The 21,846-nt window shown below is 48.7% G+C and overlaps 1 protein-coding gene across 5 annotated transcripts in view; it reads right to left on the reverse strand.

Moving 5' to 3' along the window:
• The window catches only part of ARHGAP22 (Rho GTPase activating protein 22), a 233,645-nt gene that overhangs the window by 83,696 nt on the left and 128,103 nt on the right, over positions 1–21,846 (reverse strand). The window contains exon 1 of one of the 5 annotated variants that reach the window (XM_043552189.1): positions 3,877–4,238. The exons of 3 other annotated variants lie outside the window; for them this stretch is intronic. In XM_043552189.1, coding sequence (XP_043408124.1) covers positions 3,877–3,928 — 52 coding nt within the window. In that variant the 5' untranslated portion in view covers positions 3,929–4,238. Of the gene's footprint in view, positions 1–3,876; positions 4,239–21,846 lie in introns of those variants that run through there. One more of the 5 variants, XM_043552191.1, reaches the window with a different exon arrangement.

Genomic DNA, 21,846 nt, shown 5'->3' on the forward strand with positions numbered 1-21,846 from the left:
TGTGGGAAACGTTGATCCCTTTCTTTATTCACCACCCATGACTGTTTGTGGAAGAACAAAGCAGCAAGAAAGGGCCCTGTGCTTTTGGGTTGCAGTTCTCCTTTAAGGAGGGAAGGAGAGATGCTCCATGCACGGGAAATGGGTACGTAGCGGCCCTGGCTGCTGTCACAGCTGGGATCAGGCCCAAGGAGAGGAGGGATATGGAATTGCCTAAGGGAGCAGGGGTGATGTAGGATGGGATGAAAGCAAAGTTCACCATGGGACATGTACACACTTAAGTACAGTTTAGAACTTCACTGCACAAAGCCCTGGAAAAACATGCTACAAGGAACAACTGGCTATCTGATAGGTCTGAAAATGATGTAAATGTAACAAATTGTCGAGTGGATGTGTTTCCAGTGGGGTCCCACAGGGACTGGTTCTCAGCCTTATGCTATTTCACATTTTTAACAGTGACCTGGAAGAAAAGATAAAATAGTCACCGGTAAAGTTTGCAGACGACACAAAAAATTGGGGGAGTGGTAGATAATGAAGAGCACAGGTCACAGATACAGAGTGATAGGGATTGCTTGGTAAATTGGATTTAATCCCCTCTCTGCCATACACTCCCTGTGTGACCCTGGGCAAGATCCCATCACAGCTGAATCCGGATCCAGGGGTCTTCCCTCTGGCTCCAGAGAGGACTGACCTTTCCAAGGCACAAGACATCTCTCCTGCCCTCCCAGCTTCCTACTGACCAGGTTGGCTTCTTGCCCATGGACGATTCCTTGCCCTCTGGCCATTCCCGGGCATGGGGGATGGTAGCTGCCACCGCTCACTACAGATGTTTCTGCCCAGAGGTTTGAGAGCAGCGAGCGAGGACAGACCCAGCGGAGCCTGTGGTGACGCTAGCCTTAATGCAACCACACTTTTGACACAAAGCCCAGGGCACTTTAGAATCATTTAATGCCTTTTAACAGCCACATTTACTTACTGGAACGAGTGGCAGCCTCCTGCCTCAGACGGCAGGAAAAGCCCTTTGCTATCAAAGGGAGCTCTGGAGGGAGCACGGCAGGGAAGCACACAGGAACCGGATGGAGCTCCTCAACACCGGCAGGAATCCAGCTTCCCTCTGACACCACTTGTGTTGGGGCAGAGGGACACCTAACTAGCAGCGAGTAGGGCAGCAATGGGCTCTCACATGGTGTTTCGGTGGCTCCTCTCCAGGAACTGGGGCGGATGGAGGCAGAGCAGGATGGGAAGAGGACGAACGAGCAAATGGAGCTCATTTGGGTTTGGGCCTAGCGATGCGTGAGGGTTCTGATTCTCCTGAGCCACGTCTCTGAGCAGGAGCTATTCTGAGGAGTTGTCCAGGTTACAGAGAATGATGAGTCTTTGCGCACTCAATGCAGAGAGAGGAATCAGGGATCAGCCCAGGAAGAATCAGAGTGCGCGCACGCCCAGGAAGAGGCGTTTGGGGTGCTGCTTCCTAAGGATTTGCACAGCATTACTGACTCACTAGGTACAAGAGTCCTGCATTGTTGGCTGAGCCAGCTGTGGCAGTCCCAGAAAGCCTGAGGTCACAGCCAGCCCTGCCACACACAGGGAACCAGGAACGTAACAGCTAATCTCAGCTTCCAGTTAAACACTAAGTGTTCCCTTGCAATGATCCTGGGCAACATATTCAATGCTGCAAGCCCACTGCCTGCCACTGGCTCTTCCCAATGATGCCAGGTTAGTTACAGCATCTTACAGCCTTCCAGGGCTGGACTGTGGGGCCAGTAAAACCACATCCATTGCTCCCTTGACTCTTGGGAAGGAACCAGAAGCCACGTGAAACCAGGGCAGGCGGGGAGCCTACCTTAGCCCCGCTGCGCCAATGACTGGACCTTCAAAGGCCCGTCAGCAGTGCTGACTGGAGCCACCAGGGTCCCTTTTCGACTGGGCATTCCAGTTGAAAACCAGACACCTGGCAACCCTACCTCCATGTCTGGGAATGCTCATTGTAACCTCCCTGAACCGTGGCTCCCATCTTGGTGAAGCACGATTGGGATAAACTGTCCTACAGCAGAGGGGTGCGAGCTATTCCCAGGACCCTCTCCTGGGCATTCACTCACACACACACACATACACACACACAGAGCAAGAACCTGGATCAAAACACTTACTACAATTCAGGTCAGAATGTGACTGGAGTAATTCCCCCCTCTCTCTGTGGCTTGTGCTCACTGCAACCGTCAACTCGAGTGACTACACTGCAGTCGCTCCACTCCAGCTAGCCTAGCTCCAGGGAGAGCAGCCACACTGCCCCTTCCCACCCTATCCACCCCCAGACCGTAATTCCAAGTGATGCATCCCCCCTGCATCACTAGCTCCAGTGTCAGCCTTCAGACTTCATCCTGCCCCCTTGATGGGCTAGACAGCTCGAATTTAAACCAACACTTAACTCAAGCTAGAAAGGTGTATGTGAGAATGGGAGTCAAGCCAGAGATAAAAGTAAACAATAAAAGTAAACAGCTCCAGATAACAATGCAGATGGAAAGCTTTAGCACACACACTCACACACTCTGAATGCATCCGATGAAGTGAGCTGTAGCTCACAAAAGCTTATGCTCAAATAAATGTGTTAGTCTCTAAGGTGCCACAAGTCCTTCTTTTCTTTTCACACACTCTCTCTCTCCCCGTCTCTTAACAGGACACCTTAAAAGCTTTCTGAATTCCAAGAAATATATAACGAACAAAATTGGATCCCCAAAAAATTTAAAGTCATCCCTAAAAAGTCAGACCCAGCCAATGGCAGTAGGTTTGTTTGGTCCAGACTGGTTAATTCTCATTCCTTGACTCCATTAGTTCTGACTGAATGATCACCTAGTCCACACCAGCCCGATAGGAAAGACAGCTTGAGGATAAGACAATTTTCATGTTCAAAATCCTTTGTCCAACTTTAAATCACCTTTTAAAATGCATGATTCTGCCTCTGAGTTTCGCCCTAGAGCCAATGTCCATTCAAGTGACGGATCCCGCGGGATCGCATGGGGATGAGTGTGGTATAAACGCTTAGTTAGGTAGCTAAGACAAATTTTTGGGAACTGATGGTTGATTCCCTATTATGAGAAATCACTGCTGTTCTCCTTATTGCAGGATTCGCATCCAGACTGATGGCTAGATAACCAGTCGCAATATAGAGATAAGCAGCAGAATGAGTCAAACCTATTTTTAATGTGACTTCTCATGCTGAAGGCTACAGCCTTGTTAATTTTTACAATGCTAGAAGCAAGCGGCTCTCGAAACAGCTATACATCTACCTGAATGCAGAACAATTACATTGCTGGGGAAGACACAGACAGCCATTCTGAATGCAAACATCAACACAGCCACCCAAAAATCTATGTACAATCATGCACTCATGTCTCTCAAATATAGGGAAGGTGCTTGGAGAAAATGCGATTTTTCCATTTTGTGTTGTTATCGGTTATCATCTCAATCCAGAGAAACATGCAACTCCTTTTTGTTAACACAAATGAAAATGCTAGAGAGCGTGTTATCCCTGTTCAGATGCATAGCTAACTTACATGAAAAAGACAAAAACGGAACACACACCACATGGGTTTTTTGTTCTGAAATAGAAAATCAGTCCATGTGACAGAAAATGCATGCAGTGTTTACAGGGTTAAACATTCTTCTGATTAGTTGGTTTTACTGAATGTAGAAAGCATAACACCACCACATACGATATCTCAGATCAAAAATGCACAGAGCAGAATAAAGCTCCCTTTGCTAACTGAACTGCTGCATGCATAGCTCCATTCCCTCTGCATGTTAATACAGGATAAATCCTTTCCCGTGATTTAAAGTAAAACACACAACACTGAACACACCAAAAATATCATGACTTACCCTTTCGGAGACACTTGCTTTTCTTAAGATATTTGGCAGTGAAAAATGGCATAGCTGCAATAGCAAGGTTTCAGCCAAAGCTGACCTTTTAGTTCCAAGTGCTAAGACCAAAATGACTGGACCAAAGAGAGAAAGCCAATTATTTTACCAGATCTTTAAAATGCTCAATGATGAGCAAATGGAATTCAGAGTGGGGTAAAGTATGTCAAGTTGCACAGTGGGGATTGCAGATATCTTTCTGCTCATTAGCACTGCTGTTCGAGTTATTTAAAGTGTGCTCAGGGGAAATGAGGACAATTTCCATGACAATATGTACAGTATCATATAAGGAGGAAGCATTTTTTCAGGCAGAACTTCTGCATTACTCAGCTGCCACAGCAACCAGCAGTATGTTAAGAAGGAAAGAAAGAAGGGGGGGGGGGGGGCGGGGGGAATCCATCAAATCTGGGAAGGGTAAAAACTGAGCCTATTAACCAGCTCTTGTCCCCAGTGGAAAATATGCTACCACACACCTTCATACTAGCATACTGGGATACCCTCTTGTTTGTTCTTAGCAACCTCTCCAAAAAGGAAGCATTGTCAAGTGCTGAGAGTCAGCCAATTGATTCCTGGCTCTGCTACAGATTTGCTGTGATCTGGGACAAGTCAAGTCAACTCTTTCTGCCTCAGTTTCCCCCCCTTTAAATTAACTGTAATAATACCACCCTGACTCATGTGAATGCTGTACTGCTTAGTTCATTAAAGTTCATATAGGGCTTTGAGAATCTTGAGTGGAACACAATATAAAGGTACAAATCATGATAAATAATAAATCCGTGGTGTTTGTGCTCCATCAGCATGTCTGTTTTTTAAGGCAACATTTACCCTTCAGAATAAAATGCCACTTAGTGTATCTTTTTTCTCACTCACCTACATCCCCTAACTTCATCTAGGACTCATCTATGTGATCAGTTAGTACGCGGCAAGCCGGAGTGTGAATGTACCACACACTAGCCTGCCATGTGCTCACGGGCCATGTGATCTCTGCTACCATGCACTAGAGTTCCTGAGAGCTTTGATGTACTCCTGTTTCAAAGCACACTATGTCAAAGCACACTATATGGCTTTTTAGCATGTGGTAGCAGCGTCCACTGGGCCAGTGAGTGAGTGGCAGGCTAGTGCACGGTACATTCGCACCCTGGCTTGCTGAGCATGAACTGGCCAGGTAGACAAGCCCTAAGAGATCATCATCTGTACCCTCACCATCTCCTCTACTTCCTTAGAGAACTTTACGGAGTCCAGAGCTGGTTTGGCACCCCTGGAACCTAAAGTCTTCTATTTCCACACAAGAGAGACAGCACACACCATGGCAAGGAAAGTACGCCACCCATGTGCCTCTCATTCATTGGACTTCACTGCCTCTCTTTGGAGTTCAGCGGCCTCCTTATGTCACAGAGTGCAGTTCAGCTGCAAGAAGCAGCAGCATGGCCCCGTGAACAGACCACAGGATTGGGTTGGGAGATTTGGATTCTGTTCCTGGTGGAGTCACTGTGTGCTCTAGAGCAAGTCTCTTAGCTTCTCCGTGCCTCAGTTTCCACACCTGTAAGAGCGAGGAGAGACTGATACCCCACTTTTATAATGAGCTCTGGGCTCTTTGATGAAAAGGGCTACATAAATAATACCAAGGATTAGCATTTCCTTGGCCTCTTGGATAAAGCTATTGCTTGTACGAATTCTGTCACCACTACTCTGGTGAATACTGAAACCAGTCACCTGGAGGCAAAAGGATCTGTAACCCGCTACCAACCTCCACAATCAATCACTGGCCAAACTCAGCTCGGGTTTAACACCCTGGATGAGGAGTCGCTCCCTAGCCTGGAAAGGCAAGGGTTCTGATTGAAGCCTTCCCACATACGTGACAAAGCCCACATACCGGCCCATCTCGGGGTGGGTAGCCAGAGTCAAGGTTTTTAAAATCAATCTGCTCTTAGTACATTCATATTTTATAGTGAGAGCTTCATAAATTCAAGCTCCAAGGCCTAAGAAAACCCAGACGATTAGAGGTGCTCTGCCCTTTGTTGGAAGATCTTCCCGCTGTTGAGCGGCTTCCGCATCTAGGAGGAGCCCAGATAGTACAATGAAGAGCTGAGCAGTAATCTGTTGGATTCACTATACTGGAACAGAGCAGCGACCTAGCTAGCTGCTGCTCCTGGGAGCTGCTGATACCTCAGGCTTCCCAAGCTGAAAAAATCCAATTTTTTAATCAGTAACCACCTCTAACTGGACCTGTTGCACTCAAGGTCAGACCATGTGCAATGGTGGCCATCTATCCCCAGGCCAGGAAGGACCATGCCCAGAATCTGGCCAGGCCCTTTCCCCAGGGCTCCAGCTTTGTTTCTTCCACATAAAAGCTAGCACAGCACATCAATCATCCCTTTCCTCAACCAGGATCTTTTGCAGGGGCCTATCTATTCCCTGCAGGTTTCTACTCTACAGGTCACTCGCCCGAGAGCCATACTCTGCTTCAGGGTCTGCCACAGGAGCCAGCCTACTTCCTTTCTCCCCTGGCCCAGAAGCTTCCTGCCAGATCCTCCTTGCTGCTTGACAGCTCTCTCCTTAACTGAGCCCCTTGCTGACTTTTTTAATCACCTAATCTCTAGCTGATCAGTCTCAGCCTGGAGGCAGCTGATCCATCACTGGTGAGGCTGGATCCAACTCCCCTTAACGGGCCAGCTACCCTATGACAGGTGATGATGGGGATATTGGGATGGGGAGGAGTGAAGAGTTGTCCATTATTCCATCAGTCTCCATCTGTCCCCATTTCAAACCGGGAACTATGCCTTGGTCCATTATGTTGCCTCACATACAAAGAGCAAAGTGGTACTTTCAGACACAATTATCTCTATTTTAAATGACGAGAACAACAAAACAAGAAAGAACAAAAGTAGTCCTCTCATGCAAGAGAGCACAGTCTGTGGTTTGCTCTGACATTCTGCACTGGGCTCTGAGAACGGGAAGCCCGCTGAACTGTGCACACTGAATGCCTAGAAAATGTAAAGATACAACACACACAAGAGAGCACCAGTTTCATAAAGCCGAATACACACAATCAATGTATGATACTTATTACTGTAGTATTTGAGCCCCTCACAATCTTTTCACGTGTATTTATCCTCACAACACCTCTCTATGGGGTACTACTATCCCCATTTTACAGAATGGGAATTGCAGCAAACAGAGATTAAGGCTATGTTTCCATTAGAAACACTGCAGAGTAGATACTCGCTATTCAGCATAGAACCCCTCCCGTTGCTGTAGTTAATCCACTTCCGAATTCTTCTGTTTACCTAGCACTGTCTAAACCAGGGGCTAGGTTGGCTTAACTACATCACTCCTGGGGGTGGATTTTTCACACTCCTGAGCAACAACATAGCTGGGTCATCCTAACTTTTTGGGGTAGACCTGGCCTAAGTGACTTATCCAGGGTCACCCAGGGAGTCTCTATAGAGCAGGGAACTGAACAGGTCTCCAGGGAACAGGTCTCCTGAGTCCCAAGTTAGTGTCCTAACCACTGCACTGCACTGTCCTTCCTCCAGTCAGGTGCTGCCTTTTCTCTCACTCCTCCCCACCCAAAGCCCTGCTAGGTCATGATTAGTAGCTGTCCCTTTGCTTTCCCCCCCGCCCTCCTCCTTTTTTAGGTTTAATGGAGGGAGATTTCTTTCCTCTAAAATGAGAATTAAATCCAAACCTCCCCTGTGGCAGACACAATCTAGTGCAGATGCCTCTTCCCACAGATGGCTGAAACATTTTGGGGATTTGCAACACCTCTCCCCTCACAACCAATGTGTTTACCTCAGAATCAGGCTACTTTAAAGCACTAATTAGACCATTTCTCTGAAAACTTCACTCCCGATCCCCACACCTCCTCCTCCTCCCTGCTGTCACAGCACAGCACACAGAAAGATTCAGAAAACAAAAGTACAACTATAACTTCCCCTTTATCCTTTGGCTTCTTCGTCACCCCATCGCTGCCTACTGTCCTCCCACAGAGCGATACAGCAGCTGGGGCTTTTGCTGGAGGAAGCCATCTACATTTCATTCCTGGCGAAAAAGTTCAGCTGAAACCACAGCGACCAGAAGGGAATTTCTCACCCTGCACTTTAGTCAGGGCCAAATTTAGACCTATTTCAGGTTCTAGGGACCTGCCTTTCCAAGGATCTGTTACTGCACACCCCCTACACTTGCCAGCCACAGGGCCTACCCCACGTCCCCACCTGCAGCTGCATCTGACGCTGGATCTAGCAGGCAGAAGCTGAATTCCTGGAGTTACTGCCGCACCCCCAATTACAGCTGCACCCCTTGCTTCCCAGAATGGGGCACCACCCTGAGATTTCCAGAGAGAACTTGGTTTGTCTCCATCAAACAAGAACAGTCAGCCATCAAATATGTTTAAATCAGGACAATAATATACACACATCATCCGTATATACCACTGTAAGGACAATGGGGGCCTGTGCCCTGGGGAGTGGGAGTTACACCTTGTGTCTATTTTGTTTGCGCTGGCGCAGCTGTGTACTTCCAGCTGTCTGACATGCCAGCAATCACGTCAGAAACACTTTTCTGCTGAAATCTGCAGGCTTCAGGGAAAGATCTGAACTCTGAAGTTTACCCCGCCTTGTATGGGCTCCCCTTGCTGATCACTGATTCGCTTAACAGATGCCACAGGTGTTTTTAGAAATCCCTTGGGATCTGAATATCCCTGTGCTGCGTAACGGGATCACATGACACCATTACTCCAGAGATTTCAAAGCACCATTCGTGACGAATCCAGCCCCGCTAGCTCTGCTGGGGGGATTAAGCACAATTACCCCCCGTTTCGCAGATGGAGAGCCTGCTGCACACAGAACTGACATTATTTGTCCAAGGTTATGCGGTGAGTTACTAGCGAGCAAGGAACATAACTGAGGGGGGTGTCTCGATTCCCAGACTCCATGCTGTAGCTGCTACACAAGACTACTTCACTGCCTGAGAGGAAGAGAGAAGTGGCTGATTGAGATAGTGGTAAAGACATGAAAATTATCCCCATCCACTATAGCCACTTGGTTGCACCCACACATGGGAATTTTTCACTGAAACACAGCAGTGGGGGACTTTCTCTTGTCATCTCCTGCTGTGCAAAGTGAGTGTGAAAGTCTAGGCACCAGGCACTGGAGAATCAGGCCTGGGGTTTTTACATCTGAGCAACAGCTAGGTAATGTGTCCATGTGCTAGGCAACAACAGCTAGGCAATGTGTCCATGTACTTCTTCTTGCTGACTCATCTTCCAATCATTACCACTGCAGGATGCAAATCAACTGAAGAGGAAGGGAGAAGAGCAAAGATGGGTGTGTGTATGTGGGCAGGGGGGAAGACAAGTGCCCTCTGTCCCGCAGCAACAAGGGCTTATAGTAGGATTCCCAACTTTCTAATTGCACAAAACTGAACACCCTAGCCCCGCCCCCTCCCCCTCCCCGGGGCCACAGCCCCCCACTCACTACATTCCCCCTCCTCGGTGGCTCGCTGCCCCCCACTCCCACTCACTTTCAGTGGGCAGGGGCAGTGGATTGGAGTGCTCTGGCTGGGGGTGTGGGCTCTGGGGTAGGGCTGGGGATGAGGGGTTTAGGGTGCAGGAGGGGGCTCCAGGCTGGGGGGTGGGGCCGAGGGATTTGGAATGTGGGAGGGGGCTTCAGGTTGAGACAGAGGATTGGGGTATGGGAGTGGGGTATGGACTTTGGGCTGTGGGGTGCGGGCTCTGTGGTAGAACCAGGGATGAGGGGTTTGGGTTGCAGGAGGGGGCTCCAGACGGGGGGTGGGGGGGGTGGGGCCAAGAGATTCAGAGTGCGGGAGGGGGCTGGAGTGTGGGAGGGGGTGAGGGCTCCGGGCTAGGGGTGCTGGCTCTCGGGTGGGGGTGGGGATGAGGGGTTTGGGGTTCCTGGCCAATGGAAGTGCAGAGCCGGTGCTTGGAGAGGGGGCAGCACATGGTGCCCTATGGCTCCCCAGCCTAGGAGCTGGACCTGCTGGCCATTTCCGGGGTGCAGCACAGTGCCAGGACAGGTAGGGACTAGCCCGCCTTAGGCCCGCAGCACCTCTGACAGAATTTTTAATGGCCTGGTCAGCAATGCTGAGCAGAGCCACCAGGGTCCCTTTTCGACCAGCGTTCTGGTTGAAAACTAGACACCTGGTCACCCTAGCTTATAGGCTGACTGCAGAGGGACGGACAGAGCCTTTGAAGCAGGATACCTGGTGAAGGAGCGGCCTGCTTGGCAGGGTACATGCTGTGTGAAAGGGGTCAAGCTAAGTGAGCCCTGATACAGCCATACAGGAAGATGATTGCAGCAAGGCTCTCCCTGGCCTGTCATTCAGCATCCCTCCCGCAGAGGCATACGTTATTGAATGGAATAAATGTATACATTGGGTGGTGGTGGTGGTGGGGGGAAACGAGAGAGGGGGATCATTTGCAAAGATTTCTCATTGTCTGAAACTGCCAGATAATTAGCAATCTGCAGGGTTTTTGCAGCCGTGTTGTTCCCAGGATATTAGAGACCCAAAGAAAACCTCTGTGTAGCTCGAAAGCTTGTCTCTTTCACCAACAGAAGTTGGTCCAATAAAAGATATTACCTCATCCATTCCAATAATTAGCGAGTGTCTTCTAATTGTACTTAGAGGTGTCTTTATAGCCTATGCAATAATCTTTGTGTTGTACACATTATATTTCAAAATCAGGATGCCTTTATTCTGTAGTTATGCATAAATTGTATTGATAGAACAAAAGAATCTCAGACTCGGTTAAAAAACTACATGACTACAATATACTTCTGGGAAGCCTGGATCTATATATCCTTACCATTGCCTTGCAAACTCCTGCTTACTCATTTGCCTGGGGCAAGTAACTATTTATGAAAGGCAAGTAAAATAATACATGTTTTTAGCATCATTGATTCCAGTCACTGTGGTTGAGATGATGTCTGGACTTACAAAAGTTCATAGCAATTGAGAAAGGCTGCCTTGTCGTCTTATTGGTGTGTTCCCGTTGTAATTTACTAGGACTTCCTTACCGCAACGCACTGTGACTCAACAAAGTGACATAATTGTGTCTCTGATCCTGCAAACAGATCCACACAGTCGGAACCTTGGCACCTGTGTGGCTCCAGTAGCAAGCCTGGGATCTAAGGTCTGCACTGTTCCTATCTGCATGCATGTGGATTCATGACTGAACTCCCAAAGCTGCATCCCCGTGGGCAGAGTAAAACCAGGGATACAGACAATTTTGCTGGTTGTTTCAAAGTCCTGGGCGGAGATCTAGAGGGCATTTGCAGGACATTGGGGCTGGGATTTATGGGAGTTAGGTGCCCAAATCCCACTGAATTCCAGGGGGATTCCTAACTCCCTTAGCCATCTTTGCAAAGCTATCCATCTGAAAACTGGAATTAAAATTTTGGACCAATTCCTGTCCTCCTTATTAGCATCCCACTGACATTCCTGGGAGTTTTCCCTGGATAAGGACAGAAGAATTTGGCCCATATTTTTTTAAAGCTTTAAAGAAGAAAAGCAATGTAAGACATTCCCCAGGACAGCCCCCCTTTGCTTTCTTTCACTGCCTAAGGCTCCCTAAAATGAAGAGGATGATGTGTTGAAAGCCTCTTTGATACCATAGATTAATACATAGCATGAAGTGCATTTAAAATTTCCAGCCAGCATTTTTATCTTGATCTATATTTAAATGGTATGTTTCTAAATGAAGTGACAAGCTAGAGTCTATTCTTCTCCTGCAGAATCTGGCTTCTGCAGTATGGCTAACCCCAGACATTCCAAAATCTTGAGTCAGGCCCCAAAAATCATGAGAATGTTTTTATTTCCTTGATGGTTTCTGAGCCTTTATGGGGTCATGTTTTCAAGCTTTTCTCTGGAACCAGGAGAACTAAAAACCTCGCTCTCCAAAAAAAGGTATTCATAGGTAATAACATGACTCCAGGAGCTGGGGCTTTAAGAAAGAAAAAAGAATTGGCTATGCTGTATCTAAGTTGCCTTCTTGCTGCCTTCTGACCACCCCCTTGCAATTTCTGTGGATTCAGCTCTTGGGGAGAATGTATTAAAAGCAGAATTCTGCCCAAGCTGCAACTTTTAGGTCTCAATCCAGATCTGAACTTTTCCTAGGTCTGGACAGGGTGCTACTTAGGCAGCTGCCCATTCATCAAGACAGGCCCCACCTGAAAGCATAGATCTGGATTCTGTTTGAGTGGTTCACATCAGGAGGTTTGGTTCAGACCCACTGATAACTGAGTGATGTACTGAGGAAGCTAACTGCCCCAACCACCTTCCCATTAGTGTATTATGTTCTCACTGGTGCTGCACTCCCCTGTGTCCCCCAAGAACATCTGGGGGCACATGCCAAGGTTCTTTGTGCTGCACTGAACCGAGCTGCTCTATGATTCTTTCCCAGTGAACTGTGGGAGAACGTGTCTGTCCTTCTGGGCACCTGGGGGAGAATTATGGGGAGGCACTGGAGGGCTATCAGCACTGAGTGGTTTACCCTGCATCCTCACTGCAAAGTGGGCAGGTTACCAGCCCAGGTGTTAGCTTATGCCCCCAGCCAAGTCAGCTAGCCCGAGTTAAAAACCATCACCACACTCCACTCAGAGAGTTTTTGTGTGGACGGGAGGGGAGTTGAGGACAACACCCAAATAAGATCCTGGGCTAACTCTGTAGTGAAGACACAGCCTTAGAGTTGCCCTCCAAATGGAGATGGTTTCAAACACTGGGGACGGGAGCTCTTTAGGACTCTGTCTGGTGATACATACGCTCCCCCCATGATGCTGCTGCTCTGACATTAGGCTGACCTAGCACTGCAACAAAGGCACTCAGTTATTTATTTATTTTTTTTAATCCTGAGGAAAGGGACTGCACAGTGGGCTCTGAAGTCCCCTGCTTAAGCCCAGAACATTTCCACGCTGGGCAGCACCAGTGCTGAATCTCTCTCGCACGCTGCCCTGTCCCTTGTGCATACATTCTGCAATCCAGCGATACTGGCCTGTTTCTTGGCTGCCTTGCCATGCAAGCCCCCAGAGGCCTTTATGGGAATAATAAAGGGAGGGTGCTCAAAAAAAAAATCAAATAGCAAGATGCAAATCAGCCACACACTCAATTTCAAAGCTCCTCTTAATTTTTGTGTCTTCCGGTTTCTGTAGATGCCGCAAGCAATGCTCCAAGCCATACTGATGAACAGAGTCCTGATCACATTGTTAGCCTCACCCAAGTATCTAACTTCTTCAGGGGCAGTTCCTTTGTCTCCAATGGTTGCTGAATTAGTGGATGCGATCGCACTGAAATATCAGAGCCCTGCTGGATCATTTTGTTAATGCATTTACATTTTCACATCCCTCCACTTGTTCCAGCTCGGGTGGAGACAAAGAGATTGTGCAGTATTTGACTCTCATGAAAAAGCAGGAGGCGGAGGAAATATCATAAAGCATGTTCTTGGGAGATTTCCAAACCAAGCAGCTTCCTTGATGTTTCTCAAGGGTTAAATTGCTATTCTGCTCTTGATCTGCACCTGACCTCGTCAGTCCTCAACTTAGAGTGAGGTGGGACCCCTTCTTTGTGGCTGATCCTCCCTTCACCCCCTTCTTCCAGAACTGACAGCAGGTAAATAGTGCTCTCTTCAGGGATAATAACGGTCAGGACTGTCCTGGCAAGAATAGGCAGTTTCAAACGAGATTCCATCAAACAAAAGCTGTCTTTATTTTAAGGTGCCGTAAAGGAACCGGAATGCAGAAAATAGTGATGCTGAGCCACATTCTCAGCTGGTGTAAATTGACGTAGCTCTGTCAAAATCAGTGCATATACGTCAACTCACCCTTAAACTAAGGATCAGGGTCTGTTTTTTAAAAAAATAAAAATACTCAGCATAATTGCTATGGAAAGTTTCATACATTCTGGCTGAATTCAGAGTAGTATCTGGTACTAGATTAGCATCTAGAGGCCTATCTACATGGTGACGTTATACTGTTATGAAGTAGGGTGTGAAATGAAAGCACTATAGATGTATCAGTACAACTCCCTGTGCAGACACTCTTATTCTAGCCTAACATGGGACATTATAGCAGTATAACTATACCAGTAGAACTAAATCTGCTGTGTAGACAAACCTTTAGGGTCTGATGGATAAGACTCCTATTGTTTTCAATGGGCTTTGGATCAGGCCCTATGGGACAGCGGGGCTATGAAAGGTTCCATTGCTGACAATGCTAGGGTGGATGGGACAAAGCCCTCACCAGCAGCATTGCAGTGGCAGTGATGGAAAGCCGGAAGTCTGTCACGCTTCCAGTGCTGGTGCTGGAAGATGTTTTGCCCTATCTACCCTAGCAAGGGGGACCCCTTGCTGATGGCAGCTGTCAACATCTTGGTCATTTCCCTAATGTAGACAGGCCAACAGGTGTGGTTACTGCTAGTCTGGGTTTAGACTGCCTGGCTCCCAAGATGCAGAATACTGTGACATGCTCATGCCACTGTGGGGAAGTGGACTGTAGCCTCTCTACATTGCATTTAGAACCTGGCAGTTCTAGCTAGAGCCCCGTATACTATACAAATCCACCCGTAGCGCCCCCAATTGCACTCCACAGTCCAAGCTGTCATATGGAAAACACAGGTGCTCACTCTCATTATCCTGCAGAAAACCATCCAAACAGTGCACCTAACACAGTGATGTCTGCTCAGCTCTGCACAGCCGGAGACAATGGCTCCAAGAAAGGGGATCTGGGACATTAACTCATGAATGCAACAACCATGTACGGATCAACATGGTTAACTAAGTCACTGTCGATCACTTCAGCACAAGCTAACACGCTTAGCCTCACAATCCCAGACTGCCTCCTGCATCATCACAAGTGCCCCGAGCGCCAACTGTCCCTCCCCAGCTACAAAAAGCTCCCTGGCTGCTTCTGCGATGCATTTCCAGTGAAGAGCTCAGCAGCACATTGAGAATTTAATATTTGTTATTTATTATGGATATTACCATAGCATCCAGAAGCCTGAATCAAGAGAAGGACACCGTTGTGTGAGGTGCTGTACCAACACAGAACCACACACAGAACACAGCCTCGATGGCACATGACACCCCGGACATATTTACTTTCACAGGGAACTCAATAAAATCCTCTGCTTTTAAGCTGTATGTAAAGCGGCCCCAATCTCCCGCTAGTTGTGCTGCTGTGTCAGACGCTAGGCCCACTGCTGCGGAATTTAGGTTTGGCCTGCTACACGGTACACAGGACCTTGTTTGTAGCTACATTCTGCCACCACAGTCCTAGATTTTAAAGCCAGAAGGGACCATTATGATCATCTAGTCTGACCTGCACCCCAAAAGATGGCAACTGTGGCTAGATTTAGGGCAGGGGTGGGCAAACTACAGCACAGGGGCCACATCCGGCCCTTCAGATGTTTTAATCCGGCCCTCAAGCTCCTGTCAGGGAGTGGGGTCTGCGGCTTGCCCCGCTCTGCGCGTGCCGTGGCTCCACGCAGCTCCCAGAAGCAGCAGTATGTCCTCCCTTAGCAGTAGGATGCCATAGTTTCCCCTCTGGCTTTCCACCACTGCCTTTAGGGCTAGGCAGTAGGTGGTTCAGGAAGGCATTGAAAGAGTCACTCATATACTGAGTGTAAGGGGACTGTTGCCCCCTTACTAACATTGAGTGGGGGTGTTGTGGTTCCTAGCTCCCAGGACTAAAAAGGGGTAAGGGTTGATGAGGAATCAGGACCCTGAGACTGACAGCCCCCAGGAACAATGGGGAGAGGCCAATGCTCCAGGTCAGCCTGAAAGACAGGGCGGGCAGGCTAATCAGGGAGTCAGGAGGTCTCATCCTCCGTGTGAGCTGGATTTGCCTGGGTCAGACAGAGCGGGGCCGAGCTAAGGAGAAAGCAGGGGCCTGAGCTGAGCTGGGGAGCAGAGCTGGGCCAGATCCAGAGGGGCCAGAAAAGCAGCCCAGAGAGAGCAGACCCTGTCCTGGGAGCAGAGCTGCAGCCCCAAAGCCAGAGGCACAGCCCAGAGAGAGCAGACTTGCCCTGAGAGCAGAGCTGCAGCAACCAGAGCCAGAGGGGCCAGAAAAGCAGCCCAGGAAGCAGGTCAGTGCTGGGAGCAGAGTCACAGAAGCAGCCTGCAGAGCAGTCCTGTCCTGGGAGCAGAGCTGTAGCAACCAGAGGCAGAGGGGCCAGAGAAGCAGCCCAGGGAGCTGGAGGCAGAAAAGCAGCAGCAGTGCAGAGACAGAGTGGTGGAGCTGGGGCTGGAGCAGTCTGGAGCTGGGTGCGGTGAGCATCTGGGGAGAGCGAGGGCGGACCCTGGGCAGCGGGCCCAGCACAGGGAGACGCCTCAGCCAAGAGGCTCTGCAGGCCAGGCTTGGATCGTAACCCCGACAGGGCAGGGGCGACACAGGGAAGAAGGGTCCTACCACTTAGAGCCTCAGAGTGTGTGGCCACCATCAGAGCAAGTGTCCAACCTGTAGCATCCCTGCAGCACAGCCAGGGCCTGAGAAGGCGGCCTGGGACTTACAAGGAACAGACTGTGAACTGCCCTGACATTCCAGAGACACTGTTTGTGATGTTCCCTGCCACAGAACGGGGTGATGTGCTTCCTTTAACCTTTTCCATTTTTCCTTATTCTTTTTAAAATTAATTGTTGATTAAATAACTTGCATTTGCTTTAAATTGTATGTAATGGTCAGTGGGTCAGAGAAGTGCCCAGTGCAGAGAGAATACCCCGGAGTGGGGACACCCTAGCCCCTGTCCTAGGTGACCACAGCAGGGTTGGGGGTCGAGCCCCGCAGGAATCCTGGGCCCAGCCTTGCTGGGGTTACAAGGACTCTGCCAGACAGGAGAATGGAAGGGGAGTCCTCGAGGGCAGGGAGGCCACTGGGTAAAGGAAGTGGGAGCGAGGACTCAGATCCTTTCGCTAGCCCACTTCACCGGGGTAATGCAGAAGCCAGGAAAGTTCCCCACAGTAGCGGGACTACTCCCCTGCTTATACGAGGATAGAAAATAAACCTGTGGTGTCTCAATATGAATAGTTCAGGGAGAATGACCACCTACCTCCTGGGCAGACCACAGGGGGGATAGAGAGAGGGCCAAAATATTAATAGCCTACTCCAATATTTCAGACTCACCACCTCCCTAATGATACCTGATGGCCTTCTCCAATAGATCAGCATCCTTCTGGTACTGAGGGTGCCAAAATATTTCCTCATTGTCTAAATTCCTTGTTTTGCTATTCCCCAGCCCCCCTCTAGTATAGGCTTTCCATTTGGAAGCTGCGCATGGTTTCAGAGAATTCTGTTTTTTGTTGTGCAATTCATGACTGGGAGCCACGGTTGGCTATTTTAAGGTATGTGAGAATGCTTCCTGAAGCTACCTCCTCAGGTCTTCCTAGAGTTACGGGAAGGAGGAACTTAATCCAGGTGGCTTCAGCCCTTGGCTGCTGGACTGGTGATACACATACAATATACAGTATTATTGGCGATCTAACTGTGTAGACCATATCTGCAGCTGCTGGGCTGTTCCTACTGGCCCTGCTGCCAATTGATTCAAAGGGGAAGCTTAAACCAAACTGCAGAAGCTGTGGATTGCCAGAAAGGACTTGTCACACCACTTTCTACCTAGCTGCAGTTATTGTGCCAGCTTACAGTGGTTTTAGGCTATGTAAGAATCCCCGATGGGTAGGAGCCACTTTGTATTGGTGCAGCAAGGCTAAGCAGCCAGCATCCGGTTCAGGACGGGGATCTGTAATTTCATGATACAAAAGAACCAAGGGGCCAAATTAAGACTGGCATTGCCAGACTTTTCAGTGCTGAACTGTGTAGCCTTAGTGTTTTGTATTAATAGGTGCAGATGGTAGCACAACTTGTTATTAAAGTTGCCTGACACTTCCTATTATAAGACCCTGTTTTTAGATGCTTATAACTTTGCCAAACTTTAACCCTTCAAGCTGGAATTTTCCATGCTGGGTGACTGCCTCAGGCTGAACTGTTTTGAAAAGTTTCAGCCAAAACCGTTCAGCCACTTCTGAGAATAAGTGAAAACACACTGTTTTGCCATTTTAAAATAAATCTGGTGATCTTTTCTCTGAAAAGCTCTAGTGGCCTCCAAGCTTTGGAGCAGGGGCTTGAAAGCTGGCAGGAGGGTGGGCCTTTGTGTCAGGGATGTGGTATCCCTATGAAAATCTGCCTAACTTTGGCCAAATTATAACCCGGGGGCGGGGGGGAGAGAAAAATCAAACCTCGCACATGCTCAGTAGAGACTTAAAACCAAAAGATTCCATCCTTGCTGAGCATGCGCCATCCCCCCCATAGCACCTAGTGTGGAAGTCAGTGGTGGGGAAGAGAGACAGGGACTGGGCAAGGAGACTGGGAGCTCTGAGGAACTGCAGGGTGTGGGTAGAAGAGTGGTTGAAGAGCCATGGTCAGGGGAAGAGACGGATTGGATGAGGAGCTGTGGGGAGAGAACTGGGAATGGCTGGGCAAGAAGACTGGGACTGGAAGTGGGAGGAGAGAGATGGAGACTTGGACAGGGAGCCCCAACGGGAAAGACACCTCGGATCTGACTTTCCAAAGTACTTATTATATAGCACTTGTCATGTTCAGCGCACAGCTCCCATTGACATCAGTTGCAGCTGAGAGCGCTCAGCACTTCTGCAAATCAGAGTGCAGGGTCGCAGCTGGGCATCCAGAAAATGAGGAACATACTGTTCGTGACTACATGTGAACAGTTTGGTTTAAGTCACTTTCCCAGCATTACACAGGAACTATGTGGCAGAGGCAGAGATAGACTCCTGTTCCCCAGCACTCAACTGCCTTAACCATGAGATCATCCTTTCTCTCCCTGTAATCCCCAGCTTGAGTCACTGCACCCCTCTCAACTTCTGCAATGAATGAGGCAGGGGTCCTACAGACAATAGCCTCCTTCACTGCACAACGCTGGTTCATCATCTTTTCTGTGCACTGAATGAGACAGGGATCCTGTGGAGGAAAATAGCATGGGATCATGTCATTAAAGATTGTATCATAATGCATGCATGCGTGGGGGCTGAATTAATGTTGCAGGGGGAAGGTTAATTCTGAAATTTCCTAACTTCTGAGTGCTTCACTTGGCAACCTTAGTGTTCATTTAATATACGTGTGTGTAAGTAACAGATCATAAAGCACCCCATTTATAATGCCCTCTGGGATCATGTGGGCTGAGGGGTCATATTACAGCAAGTACTCTACATTTATACTAAACCTACCTAAAATCAAGGATGCATTTTATAACATACGGGTGATATGGTTAAATGCTCATTTCGGCAACTGACATTCAGAGGTGCTGACTTTCTAACGTGCTGTGCTCCCCGCTGGCTTTGCCCCAGGCCTCATGCCTGCCCCCACTCCACCCTTCCCCCAAAGCCCCACCCCTATCCTATCCCTCCCCCACCCCTCCCCTGAGCACATCCCACCCTCACTCCTCCCCCTTACCCCCCAGCGCCTCCTGCATGCCACTGAACAGCTGATCACCGGCATGCAAGAGGCACTGAGGGAAAAGGGGGAGGCGCTGATCGGGGAGGCTGCCAGTGGACGCTGAGCACCCACCATATTTTTCCCATGGGTGCTCCAGGGCTGAAGCACCCACGGAGTTGGCGCCTATAACGATATTAACACAGGCTGGATCCCTAAAGAGACCTTTTGACAACAATTAGTACTAGGCAATGCAGAATCCCCAAACCATCTCGTTTGGGCATCATTACTTTTCACGGTCAGCCTGAGGGAAAGTTGTTCTTGGGATTGAAGCGCTGGATTTGGACTTAGGAGACCTGGGTTTGATTTCTGGCTCTGCCAGAGACTTCCTGTGGGTCCTTAGAGAAGTCACACTGTGCCTCGGCTTCCAGATCTGTAAGAGGGGGATAATAATCCTTCCTCTCCCTCCTTCTCTATGTATATTGTAAGCTCTTTGGGGCAGGAACCGCCTCCTACCAGCACACTGGTGCCCTGATTGCAGCTGGGGCTCTAGGCACTAGCCTGTAATACAAGTGATACTCACTAAGAATTCTGACTGGTCACTAGTCGCCAGATGTTTTCATTTCAACGGGCACATCCCCTGATTGTAGGTGATATAAACATGAAGAGTCCAGACAGTTGCCTTAGGTGCCCATTCCTGGAGTCTCAACATGACAGTAAAGACTCCACAGCATCTGCGTGAGAGGGCTCTGAGCTAGTGACCTTGAATCATCATTCAATCTCCCACCCCTCTCTGCGTGGAAGAGGGAAGTAGAGATTATACTATCCACAGCAGATCTAAAATAGATACTATCACCCCAGGGGCTTAGGGGGTCACTTTTCATAGCTCTTTACACAGCACACAATATGAAGGAACCACATGGGCACAGTGGGGTCTAAATAACGGTGTTTACTAACCATAAACCGGCAAGGCCTAGCAAAATATACACCTCACTTTCTGGCAAGTTTCTAAACAGAAAACATGATGAGTGCCACTAAAGGGCTCACAACCTATTTAAAGCAATACCACTAAATTTCACATCTCACTTTCCTAAGAACAAGTGAGGATGGGGGAGATAAGGGGCGGTGGATAGAGACAGGAATAAAGAAAGAGAAAAGGAGGGATACGGAGATTTCCCTCTCCCAGGGCACTGGGGAGTGAAGGCTAAAGGTCAGAGAAATTCCTTGAGCAAGCCCTGGGGTATGGAGATTGTTCAGAATCCAGAGCACTGATAGTTCAGCCATGAATGTGGCACAGATATTACTCTGGTCCCTCTGCATCCCACATGGGTCGCAGACACAGTGAAGACCAGCAGAAATTTTGGAGCCCTAAACACCAGTGGGTAACAATCTGCTGATGGAACAGGATGCCAGCAGTGTTGGAATGGGCCCCCTCTGCAACCCGCAAGGGTGACTCAGGACTGGCTGTGAAGCTGTTTGGTTCAGAGCTGATCAGGTGGGAATAATGAGAACCTGCTTCTAGGCAGTCATTCACAGGAGGTGACTAGTCTCCAGCTACTGTCACTGTACCCTGCAGGCAGCACATCAGTGTGCTGAACAGCCATGACATTACTCTGGTGCCTGGCCATCCAGTAGGCAGCTCTTCTCTTGGAGAAGCCCAGCCTGAAAGCCCTACCCCAGCAGGACAGTAGGGATTGCTGTGCTAGTTGGAAGAGCTGAGAGAGAAAACTGTGGACATCCCCACCATGGACATCACTGGCTGCATAGTGACATCAGAGTGGCACGTGACATTGAACTAGACCAGCAGGTGAAGGCATTGTTTTGTACAGAAATGAAACGTTAGCCTTGGGATCTTCTCCTTGGGGATTTCCCATTATTCTCTTATTGTGGTACTCATAATTGTCTCACTGTTATCTGGTGCTCCTGCCATCTGTCTCCCCACGTCTTGTCTCTTTTCTTATGCTTCCAGGTAAGCACTTTAGGGCAGGGACTGTCTTTTTGTTACTTGCGTGTACAGCACTTGGCACAATGGGGTTGATAGCTGATTGGGCCTATAGGAGCTACCTCAATATGAATAATGCTGCTAGTTAGACTGTGTGCGTGTACGTATGTGTGTGTGTGTGTGTGTGTACACACACATCACTGCCCTCTACAGGATGGAATCAACAAAGTTCACCTGTGTGCCATAGACCCTACATGGCCAATATCAAAATAAAGATTCTCCTTTATCTTATGTGGTTGGGGCCTGTCCTTCACCAGTAGGATCTGGATTACATATCCCTCCTCTCCCAATCACTGTCACATTTCATCAAGCACAGTGATAAACATGAAGCTCTTGGTTAGTATTATCCTTACTTTATAAGTATAGTACAAAAGGAAAGAAGAATGATCCTGGAGCTACTGCCCCAAGTCTGACTCCTCCCCAACCAAATAAGAAATATTAGGCAGGCCAGGGCAAATCACTAAGCAACAAGATGACAGACAT

The sequence above is a fragment of the Chelonia mydas genome, chromosome 7 (genome assembly GCF_015237465.2).
Source record: "Chelonia mydas isolate rCheMyd1 chromosome 7, rCheMyd1.pri.v2, whole genome shotgun sequence".
Taxonomy (NCBI): Eukaryota; Metazoa; Chordata; order Testudines; family Cheloniidae; genus Chelonia; species Chelonia mydas.